The sequence below is a fragment of the Cherax quadricarinatus genome, chromosome 55 (genome assembly GCF_038502225.1).
Source record: "Cherax quadricarinatus isolate ZL_2023a chromosome 55, ASM3850222v1, whole genome shotgun sequence".
NCBI lineage: Eukaryota > Metazoa > Arthropoda > Malacostraca > Decapoda > Parastacidae > Cherax > Cherax quadricarinatus.
The window spans coordinates 7,763,325-7,786,635 of NC_091346.1; the positions used below are offsets into that span (position 1 = coordinate 7,763,325).

Sequence of the window (23,311 nt, forward strand, 5' to 3'; positions counted from 1 at the left end):
AGGAATCCTTCAGCCTTTATGTACCACTTGAATTCCTGCAAGAATTTTTCAGCCGCACATTTGTCAGAACTTGCAGCCACGCCATGCCTTGCCACACTGTGTATGCCACTACACTTCTTAACCCTTTCAGGGTTTCCGATGTACTAGTACGGCTTACACACCAGGGTTATTGACGTACTAGAACGCCTAAATTCTAGCGCCTTTAAATCTAGTGAGAGAAAGCTGGTAGGTCTACATATGAAAGAATGGGTCTATGTGGTCAGTGTGCACAGTATAAAAAAAAATCCTGCAGCACACAGTGCATAATGAGAAAAAAAAAACTCCGACCATGTTTTTGGTTTGAAACAGCAACTTTGCAGTGTATTTTCGTATACTATTTATGGTTGTATTCTAGTTTTCCTGGTCTCATTTTGTAGAATGGAAGACATATTACAGAAATTGAGATAATTTTGATTGGTTTCATAATGAAAAGTACCTTGAAATTGAGCTCAAAGTAGCAGAAATGTTCGATTTTTATCAAAGTTCAAAAGTAAACAAATCATGCCAAGCGTCCAATACACGTCAACTGGTGAGTCTAATATTCTTTCACAAGTGTGCTGATATTATTTATACCATTTCTACACAAATGCAGTTGTCTACATAACAGTAAATCTTCTGATTTTTGTGAGACTGAAAATTCAAAGTGGAAAGCAAAAGAGATGTAAGAGGGTCCTGGGGACGTGACTAATGAACAGAGAAAGTGTTATTTTAGTGCCAGGAATGTTCGTCTTGCTTATTCTGGACCCTATTTGGAAATTGGCATCTTCTAAAATTGTGTGAAATTGGCAAAATTGCCAATTTCTGACCACTTTATTGGATAGTTGAAATCAGTAAATGGATGGTTTCTTGTACTCATTCGATAGAAAAAATGAAGTTCTAGCGAAATGGATATGATTTTAGTCGACTAGTTCACTGAAATTGGCCGAAAATAGGGCTCAAAGTGGGCGAAATCGCCGATGCGTAAACATTGTTGAGACTGCTAACTTCGCGAGAGCATAATTCCATAAGTTTTCCATCAAATTTCATAATTTTGGTGTCATTATGATCGGGAAAAGATTCTCTATCATTTCACAAGAAAAAGATTTTTTTTTATTCCTAAAAAATTTTCGACCCAGAGAATGAGTTTAGGAGAGGGCCTCTCGACCCTGAAAGGGTTAAATCTCTCAAACCAGCCTTTGCTGGCCCTAAATTCACTAACTGCAGCACTTCTTCAAGGCATTTTCTTTACAAGATCCGCATGCAACTGCCTTGCTTTCTCACAAATAATCGACTCCACAACACTGTCTTCTGCTAGTTGTTTTTCTGTGATCCATTTACAATAACTTCTCCATATCTTCCATTATTGCTGACCTTTGTTTCGTTATCACATTTACTCCTTTTGCCACATCAGCTTTCTTGATTTGTTCTTACTTTGGCGGGATGGAAGTGATTGTTGATCTGTTTTTCCCATACATCCTGGCAAGCTCAAGCACTCAAACGCCACTCTCATATTTTTCTATTGCACTTCCTTCTTAAATCCCATTGTGTTTCTCACTTTCTTTACCAATGGAACTTTACTAGGAACTTTCTTTAGGGCCATGGTTACTTATTTCGCAGTTGCACTTACTGAATAACCACCAAAAACAATGGAAATGTTTGAATGAATAAGCAGAAGCTTCCTCACTTGCCCAGAGACACTGCAAGACTGACGCGAGCAGCTGGTGGCTGGGCGGTGACGCATCCCATATGGTTGATAAGCGAAATATCAGCCGATAACCAGAAGCTGAAAGCGGCCGATAACCGAATTGGCTGATAAGCAGAACGGCCGATAGCCAAGGGTCCACTGTACTTATTTTACCTATACATTACAGCATTTATTTTAATTGGATTCAATTTTAATTTCTTCTTAGAATCAAAGTGTTAATATTGGACACAAAACAAGCAGAAGGGGGCTTATACGACTTAACTGAAGAAGACTTTATTCGGATTATTAATCTGTTGGGGTGATAACCCAAGAAAACCAAGCATTGTGGCTTATTTCCATTAGGGTCCTTAGATCTTTTCATAGATTGCAACCATATACCCAGATTGTTAGCTAATGTTAACGAGCACCCAGGTGGAGCATATACGTATTTATTCTAGGTGAACAGGGGCAGCAGGTGTATGGAGATTCACCCATAATAATAATAATAATAGTAATAATAATATCTTTATTTCTACAAGTACGTGTACAAGGTATACAGGCTTAGCTGACATCAGTGACATACTACTACGTATATAAAAAGCCCCTTGCTGTGCAGAGCATTTTGGGCAAATTAGGTCAGTTTTGTCCCAGGATGCAGCCCACACCAGTCAACTAACACCCAGGTCCCCTTTTTACTGATGGGTGAAGACTGGACAGGAGGTATCTTAACTTAAGGAAGCACACCCTATTGCTTCCAATCGTACTGAGGATCGATCCCCAGACCTCAGTGTGTGAGCTGAGTGAGCTAGCAATCATGCTATGGGACATATGTCTTGCATTGCCCAGGACTGAACACAGGTCCTTCATTTGTGAGCTAAATGCAGTATTAGAGAGTAAGAATACCTTATACTTTAGTATTGTAAGTAAACTCTTAAGAAAACTTATCTTACAATTCCATGGCCTTGTATTTCACTGGAATGCCAAGTTGTTACCTGATCTTCCTGATAGTGTAGTATATACACTGCATACTAAATATATACATTCCAGAAATGTAGCTTACATTCTTCTGGAAGAGAAAATAAGGAAAAGGCTTCTTTCTTTAGTTTCTTTCCATCATATAAACAGGTTGGCTTTCAAAATATCTTCATGCTCTCACTGAGTATCTTTAGACCCAGCTATCCAAATATTTAAGTATTGTACTTCAACAATGAGTGAGAATTAATTGATGAAAGTTTCAGACAACAGTGAACAATGAAGAAACCATAGCAAAGGTCACAGGGAGCTTCAGAGTTCTTACACTTTTCAGCAGCAGTTTTAAGTAGTGCAGCTGAGAGATTAATATATAGATCTGATTGATCTGATTATCATCTTTATGGGTATCTTTCCTTTAAGGCTCTTCAGTACTACTTTAGGTTGAAAATGATATAGTAATACAGTACTGACAAACTTTGAGAAAGGACACTTATGCATAGTTCTAGATATTTATTAAAGGAAAATTTTTTCCTTGAGTGGCTTCATCAGTACTAATACAGCGTACGCTACTGTAACATGGTGGACATAATGGACAGTGCAGGTGACCACTATATAACACCTTATTGGAGGTTACTCTCTGTGTATTAGGACTAATGAAGCCACTCAGGGTAAAACATTTCCTTCAATAAATATAAAGAACTGTACACAAGTGTCCTTTTCCACACTGTCATACCTCAGCAAGCCTCTGTAAGACATTGATAAGTCATTCAAGTTGTTGGTTCTTGGAGACAGCTATGTGACTGTACTCACAGCTAGGCAGTACCACAGGTCAAAGAGAAATATGATCAAGGTACCCAGCATGTACATACTCTCCAGGTGGGGAGTTACATAAGGTTACAAGACACCACAACTAAGTTGTAGAAGAGGTCAGGTGTGGTAATTGAGGCCAAAAAGTTCCAGCATTGTATAATAAAGCTTGATGAGAGTAGCTTGCTGTCACTTAGGAATCATTGTGCATGCTCCTAGGCCCACTACATCCACTGTCAGCTCTCAGATGGGATCACAGGTGTGGACGAGTCACCGCAGCTGACAGATGACAGCCCGGTAATCACTACCCATACCAGGGTAAGACTGTGGAAGAAAAGAAGGCTAACCCTGTTCGAAGACTACATATATCCAAATTGTCAGCTATTATGTACAGTGGTACCTTGAGTTATGAGCTTAATTCATTCCAGAAGGCTGTTCAAGTGCCAATACCGAACGAATTTGTTCCCATAAAGAATAATGAAAATTAGATTAATCCATTTCAGACCCCCAAAAATACACTTACAAAAGCACTTACAAAAATACACTTACATAATTGTTAAAGTTGAGAACTGCTCGTAACTCAAGGTACCACTGTATTTTGTTTTCCTCAAGTTTACTTGATAAAAGTATGCTGTTGTTGATCCTGTCTACTTAAAGGAGGCATGTAGTGGTATGGTGGTGTGGCTGAGTGCCCAGTAATGCCTGAACAGCCAGTTGAGCCTGACTCTGTATACTGTAGATATGTGATTGTTAGTGTCAATAAATTCTTGCTACTTCACCTACTTATTCTTCACAGACTCCCACACAATGTGAAGTGAAGAACACATGGGAAAAATAGGGCTTCATTACAGTCAGCTCCAAATTTGCCAAACAATTTTTTTTTTACTGTTGTACTAGGTATAAATTTCTACACTATAACATGCTTTATATTCTGGCAGTGGCTTACTCATGAATTGGAAGAGTGTGCAGAAAGAGTTGATGTGGGCCTGTGGATACAGTACTGAGTTGTCAGTAGTTGATGGTTGTATTGGACTGCTTATGTATTCTGTAATATCTGAGTTGTTTTACCCCACATCACAGTTCTTTATAAAGCCGACAATAAGGCATCATTGCTTGCTCCAGAATCAGCTTCACATCAAACATAGAGTGAGTTAGGTGATGCTTCCTGATAGCAACTGTAGGGGGTGTAAGGATTAGTGGGAAAGGGGACAAGTTATACCTCCACAATCATTCTCCAGCCTTAGGCCTAACTGCTCAACTTGGGTTAGAGGGGAAAAATTCCATGGCATGTAGTATCCAAATTTTTCTCATAACTTGATGTTATGGAAACTTAATGTAAGCAATATTGTATCAAAATTTAACACGTTAACTAATTCTGTCATGTTTTACAGTGCATAATATCAAGATTTTCATATTCTGTACTATCAAAAATTTTGTATTGCTGGTTTTTGGATTGTGTTACAACCAGATTGTGCTGAGTCACTTGCAAGAGGGTTTATTGTGTTTGATTTTTTTATAATAATGAAAATTAATGAATCTTCAATTTACATTGGATGAGAAAATAAAGAATTTTCTGTTACATAAATGTTTAGTGATAATTACTGCTTTCTTTTTGTTAATTTTGTATAGTACTTGATTCATGTGTTTTAAAGAAGAAATTATGAGCTGATTTTTGTCTTTACTTTGCTCTAGGTTGCAGACCACGTCAAAAATTCTTGGGAAGATTTGCAATTTCTGTCCACTCAAGTGATGTTCATAAGGGAGACCGTTCACCTCCTTTGCAGCCTGTACTTGATGAGACTGAACAGGTTGGTCATGATGTAAGTGCTACAGCAGAGCAGCCTGCTAATTGTATGCTGTTGTAAGTGACTTTTTTTTTTCCACAGCAAGAAAGAATGTTAACTGGGTGCAGGAGGAAAGAGGAGTGATTGGTGGAATGATGAAGTAAAGGGTATGATAAAAGAAAAAAGGGTAGCTTATGAGAGGTTTTTACAAAGTAGAAGTGTTGTAAGAAGAGCAGAGTATATGGGGAGTAAAAGAAAGGTGAAGAGAGTGGTGAGAAAGTGCAAAAAGGAGAGCAGATGATAGAGTGGGAGAGGCACTGTCAAGAAATTTTGCTGAAAATAAGAATAAGAAAAAATTTTGGAGTGAGATAAATAAGTTAAGAAAGCCTAGGGAATGAATGGATTTGTCAGCTAAAAACAGAGTAGGGGAGTTAGTAGATAGGGAGTTGGAGGTATTGCGTAGATGGCGAGAATATTTTGAGGAATTTTTAAATGTCAATGAAGAAAGGAAGGCGGTAATTTCATGCTCTAGCCAGGGAGGTATAACATCTTTTAGGAATGAAGAAGAGCAGGATGTGAGTGGGGGAGAGAGATTGTAAAAATTATAGGAGAATAAGTTTGCTGAGTGTATACCAGGAAACGTGTATGGTAGGGTTACTATTGAAAGAATTAGAGGTAAGACAGAGAGTAGGATTGCAGATGAGCAAGGAGGCTTTAGAGTGGGTAGGGGATGTATCGATCAAGTGTTTATATTGAAGCATATATGTGAACAGTATTTAGATAAAGGTATGGAAGTTTTCATTGCATTTATAGATTTAGAAAAGGCATATGATAGAGTGGATAGGGGAGCAATGTGGCAGATGGTGCAAGTATATGGAATAGGTAGTAAGTTACTAAATGCTGTAAAGAGTTTTTATGAGGATAGTAGGCTCAGGTTAGGGTGTGTAGAAGAGGGAGATTACTTCCTGGTAAAAGTAGGTCTTAGACAGGGATGTGTAATGTCACCATATGTATAGATGGGGTTGTAAAAGAAGTAAATGCTAGGGTGTTGGGGAGAGGGGTGGGATTAAATTATGGGGAATCAAATACAAAATGGGAGTTGACACAGTTACTTTTTGCTGATGATACTGTGCTTATGGGAGATTCTAAAGAAAAGTTGCAAGGGTTAGTGGACGAGTTTTGGAGGGTGTGTAAAGGTAGAAAGTTGAAAGTGAACATAGATAGGAGTAAGGTGATGAGGGTATCAAGTGATTTAGATAAAGAAAAATTGTGCGGGTGATAACCAGCTCCTGTACTAGACAGCACACCCCGCCACTTTTCAAAAGACTCAACTTGCTTAATATACAAGACATACACTTATATTATTGTGCCTATTACGTATACAGAACATTAAACTCCACTATAAACCCTCCCCTGAAACTACTCTTTGAGAGTTACAACAGAATGCACAGTCACAATACAAGGCATAAGGCACTTTTTAACATCCCTCAAATCAATCTCTCACTATACAAGAACGCTATGCACATAAAGGGCCTGTAGATCTGGAACTCGCTACCGTAACAGGTCAAGGATCCCCTGACAACTTATAAATTTAGGACTTTGCTAAAAAATCATCTTATCTCACAATATTATCTCTAACTTTTGTTCTATAAATCTGTGAATAAACCTTTCGGATTTGTTTTCGAATCCCTAGCAACTTTAATTTTGTAGTCCCGTTTAGCTTTTCTTATTCCTTTTTAATGTCCCTCTTAATGTCAATACATGTACAATATATATTGATTCATAAGATGACCCTCACCTCTTTCGATGTGCCTATAAATTCCTTTCTTCTGCCCTAAAAGATATTTGAGCCTATTATTCACCCATTTTGGGTCATTTTTTTTTTTTTTTTTTTTTCAACAAGTCGGTCGTCTCCCACCGAGGCAGGGTGATCCAAAAAAGAAAGAAAATCCCCAAAAAGAAAATACTTTCATCATCATTCAACACTTTCACCACACTCACACATTATCACTGCTTTTGCAGAGGTGCTCAGAATACAACAGTTTAGAAGCATATACGTATAAAGATACACAACATATCCCTCCAAACTGCCAATATCCCAAACCCCTCCTTTAAAGTGCAGGCATTGTACTTCCCATTTCCAGGACTCAAGTCTGACTATATGAAAATAACCGGTTTCCCTGAATCCCTTCACTAAATATTACCCTGCTCACACTCCAACAGATCGTCAGGTCCCAAGTATCATTCGTCTCCATTCACTCCTATCTAACACGCTCATGCACGCTTGCTGGAAGTCCAAGCCCCTCGCCCACAAAACCTCCTTTACCCCCTCTTTCCAACCCTTTCGAGGACGACCCCTACCCCTCTTTCCTTCCCCTATAGATTTATATGCTTTCCATGTCATTCTACTTTGATCCATTCTCTCTAAATGACCAAACCACCTCAACAACCCCTCTTCTGCCCTCTGACTAATGCTTTTATTAACTCCACACCTTCTCCTAATTTCCACACTCCGAATTTTCTGCATAATATTTACACCACACATTGCCCTTAGGACATCTCCACTGCCTCCAACCGTCTCCTCGCTGCTGCATTTACCACCCAAGCTTCACATCCATATAAGAGTGTTGGTACTACTATACTTTCATACATTCCCTTCTTTGCCTCCATAGATAACGTTTTTTGACTCCACATATACGTCAACGCACCACTCACCTTTTTTCCCTCATCAATTCTATGATTAACCTCATCCTTCATAAATCCATCCGCCGACACGTCAACTCCCAAGTATCTGAAAACATTCACTTCTTCCATACTCCTCCTCCCCAATTTGATATCCAATTTTTCTTTATCTAAATCATTTGATACCCTCATCACCTTACTCTTTTCTGTGTTCACTTTCCACTTTCTACCTTTACACACATTCTCAAACTCATCCACTAACCTTTGCAATTTTTCTTTAGAATCTCCCATAAGCACAGTATCATCAGCAAAAAGTAACTGTGTCAATTCCCATTTTGAATTTGATTCCCCATAATTTAATCCCACCCCTCTCCCGAACACCCTAGCATTTACTTCTTTTACAACCCCATCTATAAATATATTAAACAACCATGGTGACATTACACATCCCTGTCTAAGACCTACTTTTACCGGGAAGTATTCTCCCTCTCTTCTACACACCCTAACCTGAGCCTCACTATCCTCATAAAAGCTCTTTACAGCATTTAGTAACTTACCACCTATTCCATAAACTTGCAACATCTGCCACATTGCTCCTCTATCCACTCTATCATATGCCTTTTCTAAATCCATAAATGCAATAAAAACTTCCCTACCTTTATCTAAATACTGTTCACATATATGCTTCAATGTAAACACTTGATCTACACATCCCCTACCCACTCTGAAGCCTCCTTGCTCATCCGCAATTCTACATTCTGTCTTACCTCTAATTCTTTCAATTATAACCCTACCGTATACTTTTCCTGGTATACTCAGTAAACTTATTCCTCTATAATTTTTACAATCTCTTTTGTCCCCTTTCCCTTTATATAAAGGGACTATACATGGGTCATTTCTATTTGATCTAATTTCTTTATATGGGATAAATGTTCTTTGGGCAGCATGTATAGTGTTTCGAAAGCTGTCATATTGATAGTTCTCTTCGTTACCCCAGTGAACAGATGATAAGTGTTCTCTAAGCCCATTGTAATCTGCTAAGCGAAAATCTGGGACCGTTACTGAGTTGTTCCTACTAACATACTTCCATTCAATGCTAAAGGTAATTGATTTGTGGTCACTTGTGCCGAGTTCCTCTGTGAGTGACTGTAACACAGTCACTCACACCAACACCAACTCTTCCACATCCTGGCCACTCACCTCCAACCCCATGGACTTCCCCAAAGACACAATAGATTCCACAACTGGCATAGGGTCCTCAGGGTCAGCCTCAATCCCTTCAAAATCCTACTGGAGGACACATTCTGGCCACAATTTTCTCCAAGAAGAGTTAATCGTCCTGAAAGTCACTCCCTGCCAAAAGCCTTATCTATAAGGCTTATGCAGTTGAGGATACTGAAGTGATTCCTCCAGAACTCTCTTAGGGTCAATTCAGTGTCCAAGGTCACTTCAAAGCACCTTTGAAACATTGCTTTGGTGTAGAGGTTTTTGAAGTTTGAAATGACCTGCTGGTCCATGGGCTGGATGACAGGATTGGTATTAGGGGGCAAGAACTTCACTGTGATGAAACTAAACTCCCCCAACAATTTGTTACGCTGAACTAGTAAGAAAGACAGACTGAGTCACGAACATATGAGCGGCCGCATCACGCGGATAGGTGGATGCATCTGGTATGGACGATTTCTGAGCGGATGTACGAAAATGGGAAAAATTTCGCCGAAAAAGTGGTTGAAAACTGAATTGTACAATAACTGGATCAGACGAAAACTGGGGTTCCACTGTACTTGCAAGTCTTTCTGATATTGAATACTCAAGTTTCAAGTTACAATAAATTGAAGTCCCTGTTATGCACAGCATTTTGTGCAAACTTAGACTAAGGTTAGCCTACTAGGTCTACATAGTTATGAAGTTATGTGTATGGTTCAATGCATGGAATTGATTGGAAGTTAAAATTTATTCTGTGATAGGGTAAATGATTTGACTGCAGTATTTAAGCACACACTTCTTTCTTTAACTTAACTTTGAATTCAAGATGTTGCAATTTTTCACTTTAAGTTATTCCACTAGTGTGTCTTTGAAAAAAGTACAGTTTTGTTTACTTTTTTATCTATCAAGCTACTAACAAAATCACAACACCCCACCTCCTTTAGGGGGAGGGGGTGTTGGGATATGAAAAGGCTCTTGAGCCAAGGAATTGGAGCTGCACTTGATTGAATCAAACCTGATTCCCAGGCATTATATAAATTCTTCGGGTTTAGCACTTCCCCACAAATAATAATAAAGAAAATACTTTTTATTTTTACCAGAATTTAATATATGTATACCCTATTTCATGGTAAATTATCTGTGGTTCCTGGCTATGAGTACTGTTAGGTTAGGTTAGGTAAGGTTCGTCAGGAAACAGGACAAATGTTTCCTGACGCGGGTCTTAGTCAGATGATGACCCGCCTTTGGAGCTTTTGGTCATCTGACCGAGGCCTTCCGCTGGCTTACCGGTCCACCCCTTTAAAAATTATGGTCATTTATAACCATTGTTATATATTATGAGTACTGTATATATTGTAATTTTTTATTTTATATAGCTGTTGAATATTCACATAGTAAGCATGGTCAGTAATTTGATCTTAATTTTGTGATTATTTACAGAATGAATATGCTTTTGGAGATTCTTTCTGCAACCTTGACATCTTGGATAATGTTAGAGAAACTGAGGCTCAGTATGCTGATACAGACTCTGCAACAACATCACACAAAGAGGTACCTTCTCTTCAGACAAAGTCAAATCTGCTTCATAATGTCAAGACACCTTCCAGGACAGCAGCCAAAGAGAGTTCTTGTAGCAATCCTACTGAGTTTTTCCGGGGAACCAAATTCCAAGATCTCAGGCGATCACCAAGATTAAAGAGCTCTTATTCCAGTAATGTTAAAAAACTAAATTCTAGGGCAGTATCAAAAGAATTTGCTGAAAGTAAGAATGATGAAGAGCAAAGTAAGAACAAAAAAGGGCTGACAGTAAATATTGTACCCACATCAATTGGGATGATTACTCTTGAAGATGCCATGGGTTTGAATGATAGTGACTTTCCTGATGAAATTACTTCTCCTGGAGATGAAATATCTAAAGAAGTAGGGCTGGGACATTCTCTCCTACACGACTCACGAATAAATAATTGCAATATTGAATCTAAACCAAATTTTAGTTTTTTCAATGAGAATGTCAGGAGGTCACAAAGGCTTCAAGCTAAAAATATCACAAATAACACAAATATGATGTGTGTGTCAAAGAGAAGTAATTTTTGTAAGGTTGGTGGCTCAAATCACAGTAAAAATAAAGGTAGAAACAAATGTGTAAATGCAGATCTTGCATCAAATTTAGATTTTAATTGTGCAAAAGAAACTCTGGATGCTGAAGTACTGAAGGAAATTCACATAAATTCTTTATTAAAGATTTCTTCGTGTGTAGAAGATGCCCCTCGATCAAAATTAAATTATAAGGAAATAAATATAGATTTCAGTGAAGAAAATTTTAAGAATGAACAGTGTGTACAAAATTCGTCAGGTCCTATGAGAAACTTGGAAGTAACCAAAAGCATGTCTGGTGCCAAAAGCTCTTTTATAACTGCCACAAAAGTACTGAAAGAACAGGGTGAGCATTTAGAGTATGCTAGGCTAGCAAAAGACAAAGATGTGAAGTCAGTCCACAATAGAGTAATGCAAGGCTCTCATCTTGAACTGGAGGGGAGAAATAAGGAAAACACAGCACCGTGTGAATCTTTGGATGGCTGTTCAATAAATCGTTGTTCAGAAAAAGAAAATAAGATAGAGAAAACATTAATAAACTGTAATAAGGTTCATTCTAAAGGAAAACACCCAGATTTATCAGATGATGATAATATTTCAGTTGGCAAGGAGAAAAAACATTCTAGTGATCTACAACTAGAAATGGATGCAATTCCAGATATGAAGAGTTTACCATACTGTGTTAAACCCAGTATGGCTTTTGGATTTAATGCACCTGTTACAAGGCACTGTACAGCACCTGTTAAGTTTTTTAATCCTGAAAAATGTTTATCACCTGTTATTTCTGTTTCACATTTGGAAGATCAAGTACATGTTGATGTTAGTGATTCTAAACAAACTCAAGTACAATTTAGCTCTGTAATTATGGGCATTCAGACACCTGTTGGTTCTCTCTCATCAAAAAACAATAATATATTCTATGAAAAGGACACTGTGTGCAATGAGGCTCATCCAACTGTTAAATCTGATTCCTCTAGTCATGGTTCATGTGAGAATACAACATTAAATGCTGAAACACCTGTTAATTCTTCTGCAGCTGTAAAATATAAAACACCTGTTCATCAGCTAGGTACAGCATCTCCCAAGATGCACAAGGCCGCTTCCATTTTAAGGTCTCCATTCAGTGAAAATAATGAGAGTCATATTTTTCTTTCAACTCAAGAAAAGATGGAATTGTCATCATGGGGATTGCCAGAGGCTGTATTGGAGGTTAGTTTATCATACTAGATATATTTGCAAATCAAAAATAATTTTAGATTATGAATGTATACTTCTCATAAATATGCAAGATTACAGGTACGTCTTGCTACTTCTACTTACACTTAGGTCACACTACACACACATGTACAAGCACATATATACACACCCCTCTGGGTTTTCTGCTATTTTCTTTCTAGTTTTTGTTCTTGTTTATTTCCTCTTATCTCCATGGGGAAGTGGAACAGAATTCTTCCTCCGTAAGCCATGCGTGTTGTAAGAGGCAACTAAAATGCCAGGGGCAAGGGGCTAGTAACCCCTTCTCCTGTATATATTACTAAATGTAAAAGGAGAAACTTTCGTTTTTCCTTTTGGGTCACCCTGCCTTGGTGGGATACGGCCGGTGTGTTGAAAGAAAGAAGAAGAATGTATACTTTGTATATTTTACAGATACAAGTCTCCCTCCACATTTGTGAGTTCCACTTTCACGGACTACGAGCATTCGTGAATGCGCAGCTGCCCAATCATATTTAAAATATGTCATTATGTATGTTAGGAATTGTGGCGGCGGCAGAGTTTGTTTGGAGGCAGGACAAGATAGTCCTTCAGTATGACACTAATATCAACTCTACTGCTTATTTATCTATCATAATTGATCTAATATGACATAATGAACAATATTAATAATGGTAATAACAGTATTAATAACAAGTAGTGTTGTGTTGTTGTTGTTGGGTGTATAAGGGCCAATGAGAGCATAAGCCGTACTGGTGAAGGCCAGCAGAGGCGGCATTGTTCTCATTAGCCCTATATACCTCCAACAACATTGGAGGAGTAAGGTTCGTGCTGTCCTTTTTCTATCGATTAATCGCTTAACTTATTTGCTACACTGTTACTGCTACACTTTATCGCAGGCTGGCGCTATAGCCTTTATCGACTAGTGCTGCTTTAGTATCGTCCATATCATAGAATCACTGAAGAAGGTACTCTGCTATGAGTTCTTTCTTGAATTCTATAGTCTTTCTCACCTTCTTTACCAAAGGGCTGGCACTAGTACAATATTTTACGATGTTTTCGTGCGTTTTATGATTGTTCATGGTTCAGTAGGTTAAGGAAGCAGTATTGTTAGGCTAAGTAAGTGCTATTATTATATTTCCCTACAATATATTTGTGCACCAAACATTCGCAAATTTTCAACATTCACAAGGTTCTTGATCTAACTCTCGCGAATGTGGAGGGAGACCTGTATTAGTCTTGAAGCTCATTGAAATGTAGTTTACATCTAATTTAGGGGCACAAAGAATTATGTCTGCTGTCAGACAAAGACTTAACCCTTAAACAGTCCAAACATATATATACGTTTTTTCAACATTTGAAAGTATGTAAAAAAATGTACATCTTTTTATTTTTTACATTTGAAAATGTGTAAAAAAACTTTTATCTACATTTTTTTTTGTTATATTTGAAAATATGTAAAAAAACATAGATTACTTTTGGAGCACTACGGATTTGAACGTCAATCTATTTGGACCGTTTAAGGGTTAAAAGTATCAGTGAAAAATAAAGCTGTGAATGTGTTAACTGAAATATTGAGAAAACTCAGTATTTTGCTGACAATATACAGCACAGTTACATTGGTGTAATAATTGTACCTATTTGTAACTACTGGAACAGAGCTATTCTCATGCTGTTGAATCATTATTAATATTTTTTAATATGCTAGCCATCTCTCATCAAGGCAGGGTGACCTGAAAACCAAACACTTTCACACTATCACTGCCTTGCCAGAGGCATGGTTTAGATGTCACTCTAAACAGCTGATATCCCAAATCCCTCCTTTAACGTGCAAGCACTGTACCTCCCACTTCCACCTCCCACCTATTTATTAATATTTTAATTAAACTTCAGATGGTTGTAGCATTTAACATCTCCTCTTTCACTTTACTCAATTCTTCTACTACTACTCTTTGTAAAGAACAATTTCTCAGTTTCTCTTCAGCTCCTTTTTTTTGTTAACTTGCATTTGGCCTTATGTTATCCTTATTAAAGGTACAAAAAGTTGTTCCTAGGTAGTAGGTTGGTAGACAGCAGCCGCCCAGGGAGGTACTGCTGTCCTGCCAAGTGTGTGTAAAGCAGAAGCCTGTAATTGTTTTTCATGATGGTAGGTTTGCTGGTGTCTTTTTTCTGTCTTATAAACATGCAAGATTTCAGGTACATCTTGCTACATCTTCTTACACTTAGGTTACACTATACATGCATGTACAAGCATGTATATACACACCCCTCTGGGTTTTCTTCTATTTTCTTACTAGTTCTTATTTCCATGGGGAAGTGGAATGTAATTCTTCCTTCTCTGAACCATGCGTGTTGTAAGAGGCAACTAAAACACCAGGAGCAAGAGGCTAGTAACCTCTTCTCCTGTATACATTACTAAAGTTAAAAAAAGAATCTTTTGTTTTTCTTTTTGGGCCACCCTGCCTCGGTGGGATACGACCAGTTTGTTGAGAGAACAAGAAGAATGTTGTTATATCTCCTCTTTTCCTGCTATCAGTCAGCATATGCATCTTTAGTGTTTTCAGCCTTTTTTTTAACACAGCCATTTCTCACCGAGGCAGGGTGACCGAAAAAGAAAGAAAAACCCTAAAAAAAAAAAGCTTTCATTATTATTCAACACTTTCACCATCACTCACACATAATCACTGCCTTCACAGAGGCATGTCAAATATGACAGTTTAGATGTCCCACCAAACTGCCAATATCCCAAACCCCTCCTTTAACCCTTTCAGGGTCCGTCCCGTAGATCTACGGCTTTACGTTCAGGGTCCAAACCGTAGATCTACGCCATGAGCTCAGCTCACTCTGATAAACTGTGAGTGGTACATTTGGGCCTAGATATGAGAGAATACATCTATGTGGTATGTGTGCACCACATAAAACAGATCCTGCAGCACACTGTGTATAATGAGAGAAAAAAAATGAAATCATGATTTTTCGATTAAAACAGCAACTTTGCAGTGTTTTTTCGTATGTTTTTTATAGTTGTATTTGCGATTTCTTGATCTCATTTGATAGAATGGAAGACATATTACAGAAATAGAGATGATTTTGATTGGTTTTATTACTGGAAATGGCTTGAAACTGAGCTCAAAGTAGCAGAAATGTTAAATTTTTGCCGATATTCAAGAGTAAACAAACAACCTCACACGTCTAATACACGCCAGCTGGTGGGTCTAATATACATTCACAAATATGGTGATGATATTTATACAATTATTACAGTATTGCATAACAGTAAATCTTCTATTTTTTGGTGTGAATAAAAATTCATTATGTGAATAAAAAATCAAAATGGAATTTATTTGTAAAGCCTCAAAACATAACTAATGAACAGAGGAAATGTTAGTTTAGTGCCTGGAATGCCTACATTGTTCATTCTGGACCCTATTTTGAAATTGGAATATTTTGAACTTTGTGTTAAATTGGCCAAATTAACAATTTCCGATCACTTTATTTTGTAGTTGAAACAGTTGACTTGGCAATTTCTTGTGCTCAATCGATAGAATAGAAGTAATACTAGTGAAATAGCTAAGAATTTGGTTGATTGGAATAATGTAATTGGCCTAAAATGGGAGTCAAAGTCGGCAAAATCGCCGATTCGTAAATATCACTGACACATCAAAATTCGCGAGAGCATAATTTCGTCAATTTTCCACCAAATTTCGTACTTTTTGTTTTATTACCTTCACAAAAAGATTCTCTACGATTTCATAAGAAAAAATAACAAATTTTTTTTTTGAAAATTCTTGGACACTGGTGCGTGACTCCAGATTTGGGCCTTGGACCCTGAAAGGGTTAAAGTGCAGGTGTTGTACCTCCCATTTCCAGGACTCGAGTCCGGCTAACTGGTTTCCCTGAATCCCTTCACAAAATATTACCCTACTCACACTCCAACAGCTCATCAGCTCCCCAAAACCATTTGTCTCCATTCACTCCTGTCTAACATGCTCATGCATGCTTGCTGGAAGTTCAAGCCCCTTGCCCACAAAACCTTTACCCCCTCCCTCCAACCTTTTCGGGGCTGACCCCTACTCTGCCTTCCTTCCCCTACAAATTTATTTATTTTATTTTATTATCACACTGGCCGATTCCCACCAAGGCAGGGTGGCCCAAAAAAGAAAAACTTTCACCATCATTCACTCCATCACTGTCTTGCCAGAAGGGTGCTTTACACTACAGTTTTTAAACTGCAACATTAACACCCCTCCTTCAGAGTGCAGGCACTGTACTTCCCATCTCCAGGACTCAAGTCCGGCCTGCCGGTTTCCCTGAACCCCTTCATAAATGTTACTCTGCTCACACTCCAACAGCACGTCAAGTATTAAAAACCATTTGTCTCCATTCACTCCTATCAAACACGCTCACGCATGCCTGCTGGAAGTCCAAGCCCCTCGCACACAAAACCTCCTTTACCCCCTCCCTCCAACCCTTCCTAGGCCGACCCCTACCCCGCCTTCCTTCCACTACAGACTGATACACTCTTGAAGTTATTCTGTTTCGCTCCATTCTCTCCACATGTCCGAACCACCTCAGCAACCCTTCCTCAGCCCTCTGGACAACAGTTTTGGTAATCCCGCACCTCCTCCTAACTTCCAAACTACGAATTCTCTGCATTATATTCACACCACACATTGCTCTCAGACATGACATCTCCACTGCCTCCAGCCTTTTCCTCGCTGCAACATTCATCACCCATGCTTCACACCCATATAAAAGTGTTGGTAAAACTATACTCTCATACATTCTCCTCTTTGCCTCCAAGGACAAAGTTCTTTGTCTCCACAGACTCCTAAGTGCACCACTCACCCTTTTCCCCTCATCAATTCTATGATTCACCTCATCTTTCATAGACCCATCCGCTGACACGTCCACTCCCAAATATCTGATTACATTCACCTCCTCCATACTCTCTCCCTCCAATCTGATATCCAATCTTTCATCACCTAATCTTTTTGTTATCCTTATAACCTTACTCTTTCCTGTATTCACTTTCAACTTTCTTCTTTTGCACACCCTACCAAATTCATCCACCAATCTCTGCAACTTCTCTTCAGAATCTCCCAAGAGCACAGTGTCATCAGCAAAGAGCAACTGTGACAACTCCCACTTTATGTGTGATTCTTTATCTTTTAACTCCACGCCTCTTGCCAAGACCCTCGCATTTACTTCTCTTACAACCCCATCTATAAATATATTAAACAACCACGGTGACATCACACATCCTTGTCTAAGGCCTACTTTTACTGGGAAATAATTTCCCTCTTTCCTACATACTGTAACTTGAGCCTCACTATCCTCATAAAAACTCTTCACTGCTTTCAGTAACCTACCTCCTACACCATACACCTGCAGCATCTGCCACATTGCCCCCCTATCCACCCTGTCATACGCCTTTTCCAAGTCCATAAATGCCACAAAGACCTCTTTAGCCTTGTCTAAATACTGTTCACTTATATGTTTCACCGTAAACACCTGGTCCACACACCCCCTACCTTTCCTAAAGCCTCCTTGTTCATCTGCTATCCTATTCTCCGTCTTACTCTTAATTCTTTCAATAATAACTCTACCATACACTTTGCCAGGTATACTCAACAGACTTATCCCCCTATAATTTTTGCACTCTCTTTTGTCCCCTTTGCCTTTATACAAAGGAACTATGCATGCTCTCTGCCAATCCCTAGGTACCTTACCCTCTTCCATACATTTATTAAATAATTGCACCAACCACTCCAAAACTATATCCCCACCTGCTTTTAACATTTCTATCTTTATCCCATCAATCCCGGCTGCCTTACCCCCTTTCATTTTACCTACTGCCTCACGAACTTCCCCCACACTCACAACTGGCTCTTCCTCACTCCTACAAGATGTTGTTCCTCCTTGCCCTATACATGAAATCACAGCTTCCCTATCTTCATCAACATTTAACAATTCCTCAAAATATTCCCTCCATCTTCCCAATACCTCTAACTCTCCATTTAATAACTCTCCTCTCCTATTTTTAACTGACAAATCCATTTGTTCTCTAGGCTTTCTTAACTTGTTAATCTCACTCCAAAACTTTTTCTTATTTTCAACAAAATTTGTTGATAACATCTCACCCACTCTCTCATTTGCTCTCTTTTTACATTGCTTCACCACTCTCTTAACCTCTCTCTTTTTCTCCATATACTCTTCCCTCCTTGCATCACTTCTACTTTGTAAAAACTTCTCATATGCTAACTTTTTCTCCCTTACTACTCTCTTCACATCATCATTCCACCAATCGCTCCTCTTCCCTCCCGCACCCACTTTCCTGTAACCACAAACTTCTGCTGAACACTCTAACACTACATTTTTAAACCTACCCCATACCTCTTTGACCCCATTGCCTATGCTCTCATTTGCCCATCTATCCTCCAATAGCTGTTTATATCTTACCCTAACTGCCTCCTCTTTTAGTTTATAAACCTTCACCTCTCTCTTCCCTGATGCTTCTATTCTCCTTGTATCCCATCTACCTTTTACTCTCAGTGTAGCTACAACTAGAAAGTGATCTGATATATCTGTGGCCCCTCTATAAACATGTACATCCTGAAGTCTACTCAACAGTCTTTTATCTACCAATACATAATCCAACAAACTACTGTCATTTTGCCCTACATCATATCTTGTATACTTATTTATCCTCTTTTTCTTAAAATATGTATTACCTATAACTAAACCCCTTTCTATACAAAGTTCAATCAAAGGGCTCACATTTTCATTTACACCTGGCACCCCAAACTTACCTACCACACCCTCTCTAAAAGTTTCTCCTACTTTAGCATTCAGATCCCCTACCACAATCACTCTCTCACTTGGTTCAAAGGCTCCTATACATTCACTTAAAATCTCCCAAAATCTCTCTCTCTCCTCTGCATTCCTCTCTTCTCCAGGTGCATACACGCTTATTATGACCCACTTCTCGCATCCAACCTTTACTTTAATCCACATAATTCTTGAATTTACACATTCATATTCTCTTTTCTCCTTCCATAACTGATCATTCAACATTACTGCTACCCCTTCCTTTGCTCTAACTCTCTCAGATACTCCAGATTTAATCCCATTTATTTCCCCCCACCGAAACTCCCCTACCCCCTTCAGCTTTGTTTCGCTTAGGGCCAGGACATCCAACTTCTTTTCATTCATAACATCAGCAATCATCTGTTTCTTGTCATCTGCACTACATCCACGCACATTTAAGCATCCCAGTTTTATAAAGTTTTTCTTCTTTTTTTTAGTAAATGTCTACAGGAGAAGGGGTTACTAGCCCATTGCTTCCGGCATTTTAGTCACCTCATACGACACGCATGGCTTACGGAGGAAAGATTCTTTTCCACTTCCCCATGGACAATAGAAGAAATAAAGAAGGACAAGAGCTATTTAGAAAAAGGAGAAAAACCTAGATGTATGTATATATATATGCATGTGCGTGTCTGTGAAGTGTGACCAAAGTGTAAGTAGGAGTAGCAAGATATCCCTGTTATCTAGCGTGTTTATGAGACAGAAAAAGAAACCAGCAATCCTACCATCATGCAAAACAGTTACAGGTTTCTGTTTCACAGTCATCTGGCAGGACAGTAGTACTTCCCTGGGTGGTTGCTGTCTACCAACCTACTACCTACTACCTCACTATGAATTCTCTGCATAATATTTACACCACACACTGCCCTTAGACATAACATCTCCATTGCCTCAAGCCACCTCCTCGCTGCTGCATTCACAACCCATGCTTCATACCCATACAAGAGTGTTGGTACCACTATACTCTCATACATTCCCTTCTTTGCCTCCATGGATAACGTTTTTTTGTCTCCACAGATACCTTAACACACCACCCACTTTTTTTCCTTCATCAATTCTATGGCTAACCTTGCCCTTCATAAACTTATCCTCTGACAAGTCAACTCCCAAATATCTGAAAACATTCACTTCTTCCGTACTCCCTCTCTCCAGTGTGATATCCAGTTTTTCTTTATCTAAATCATTTGATACCCTCATTATCTTAATATTATCTATGTTTCCTTTCAACTTTCTACCTTTAGACACCCTCCCAAACTTGTCCACTAACCTCTGCAACTTTTCTTTAGAATCTCCCATAAGCACAGTATCATCAGCAAAAAGTAGCTGTACCAACTCCCATTTTGTACTTGATTCCCCATAATTTAAACCCACCCCTCTCCCCAGTACCCTAGCATTTACTTCTTTTACAACCCCATCTATAAAAATGTTAAACAACCATGGTGACATTACACATCCCTGTCTAAGACCTACTTTTACTGGAAAGTAATTTCCATCTCTCCTACACACCCTAACCTGAGCCTCACAAATTTCTTCTATTGCTCTAGTTAAGTACTGATAATGTGTTACTTTCTCTCAGTCATATTGCTTTATTTATATGCTGTTGCATAAAAAGATCATTATGTTACAGAACTCTGTTAACTATTTACTTATAGTTCTAACCTCAAAAGGTTGCCCAATTTATTTGTTTATAGGTGAAATTTCCAGCTACAAAAGCTTTCTTATTATCTTGGTCACTTTTCAACAGTTGTTCTCTTATTATATTATGTAATGCTTCGTTTACTTTGCTAAATTCTTCCTTCTGCCAAATTTTATTAAACTGATTATGCACTATCCCTTTTTTTTCATATTTAGTGTTATGTGAAGAATGGAATCAAGACAATGTTTCCCTGGCAAGCAGAGTGTTTGAGCATGCCAAAGGTCCTTGATGGAAGAAATCTTGTTTATTCTGCACCTACATCAGCCGGTATGCTAAGTTTATTAAATACTATTAACTTTGCTCGTTGTCTTCATTTAATTGATGTCTTGATTTGTGTATTACATCTTCATAGGTGCCAGATAAATGGTATTAAATACTGACTCAGTGGAAAAATAGACACAAATGCAATATAGTACAATCCTTTATTGACTCCGTTTTGCTCATACAGTGGGTTTTATCAAGTCACAGACAGATCTGTTTGTGACTTGATAAATCCCACTGTGTGAGCAAAATGTAATCAGTAAAGGATTGCATTATGTACTGCATTTGTGTCTGTGTTTCCTTCATAAGACCTGTATCAAACTTGCCCTTGCTTTCTAAAATATTCAAAAAAAATAATACACAAACAACTTAACTCCTATCTTATATACAACAACATACTTAACCCCTGCCAGTTTGGGTTTAGATCAAAAAAAGTATGATGATGCTATTATATAAATGCTCGAACTAATACATATACAGCCTTCAATAAAAATGAACATCCACTGATGCTCTTCATTGACCTATGGAAAGCATTTGATACAGTGGGCCACAATCTTCTGCACCTAAAAATAATCCACCACAGGCTCAGAGGACATTCCCTCAGTTACCTAATATCTTATCTTAACAGTAGACACCAGTATGTATACGCAAATAGAGTCAACTCCACTATTCAGCCTGTAGCTGTTGGGGTGCCCCAGGGTAGTGTCCTAGGCCCACTCCTCTTTGTCATCTACATCAATGATCTCCCCAGTGCATCTCAACTCCTTAAACCAGTTCTATTCACAGTCGACACTACTAATGTCTACTCCCACTCAAACCCAGCTGTACTTAGAGATACTAAAAATATATATACTTGGATGATGACCAACAAACTCAGTCTCAACATAGACTAAACATACTTCAAGCTGTTCAGAAACAGAGCCTTAAATCTTCTTCTTTCAACACACCGGCTGTATCCCACTGAGGCGGGGTGGCCCAAAAGGAAAAACAAAAGTTTCTCCTTTCAAATTTAGTATATATACAGGAGAAGGGGTTACTAGCCCCTTGCTCCCAGCATTTTAGTCGCCTCTTACAACACGCATGGCTTACGGAGGAAGAATTCTGTTCCACTTCCCCATGGAGATAAGAGGAAATAAACAAGAACAAGAATTAGAAAGAAAATAGAAGAAAACCCAGAGGGGTACGTATATATACGCTTATACATGTATGTGTAGTGTGACCTAAGTGTAAGTAGAAGTAGCAAGACATACCTGAAATCTTGCATGTTCCTGAGACAGAAAAAAGGACACCAGCAATCCTACCATCATGTAACACAATTACAGGCTTTCGTTTTACACTCACTTGGCAGGACATTAGTACCTCCCTGGGCGGTTGCTGTCTACCAACCTACTACCTAGGAGAGCCTTAAATATCCAACTTAATATATATTGATAAATGGTTCCCCCATTACAAGACACTGAGAGTAAATTTCTAGGTCTTCACCTTGACTGTAATCTTAAATTTCATTCCCACATCCAGCATATATCCAAGAAAATTACCAAATCAGTAGGCATCCTTTCCAAGATACAGTCCTGTGTGCTCCAAATGACACTCCTTACCCTATATCACTCTTTAATACATATATGTATACTCCTACCTCAACTATGATATTTGTGTCTGGGGATCAACCACAGCCAACCACCTTAAACCTTTAATAACTTAACAAAAACCTACTGTGCAGATGATTACCAACTCCTGTGCTAGACAGGACGCCCCACCACTTTTCTAAAGCCCGAACCTACTAAATATACAAGAGATACACTCTTCTTCTACTTTCAATGTGCCAGCCGTATCCCACTGAGGTGGCGTGGCCCAAAAGGAAAAACAAAAGTTTCTCATTTTAAATTTAGTAATATATACGGGAGAAGAGGTTACTAGCCCCTTGCTCCCGGCATTTTAGTCGCCTCTAACGACACGCATGGCTTATGGAGGAAGAATTCTGTTCCACTTCCCCATGGAGAAGAGATATACTCATATTATTTTTTT

The 23,311-nt window shown here is 38.6% G+C and overlaps 1 protein-coding gene across 3 annotated transcripts in view; it reads left to right on the plus strand.

The window, feature by feature from the left end:
* Positions 1 to 23,311, plus strand: part of PolQ (DNA polymerase theta) — a 270,991-nt gene that overhangs the window by 15,156 nt on the left and 232,524 nt on the right. For all 3 annotated transcript variants that reach the window (XM_070096805.1, XM_070096803.1, XM_070096804.1), the window contains exons 3-5: positions 5,174 to 5,301; positions 10,594 to 12,456; positions 21,181 to 21,292. In XM_070096805.1, coding sequence (XP_069952906.1) covers positions 5,174 to 5,301; positions 10,594 to 12,456; positions 21,181 to 21,292 — 2,103 coding nt within the window. The remainder of the gene's footprint in view (positions 1 to 5,173; positions 5,302 to 10,593; positions 12,457 to 21,180; positions 21,293 to 23,311) is intronic.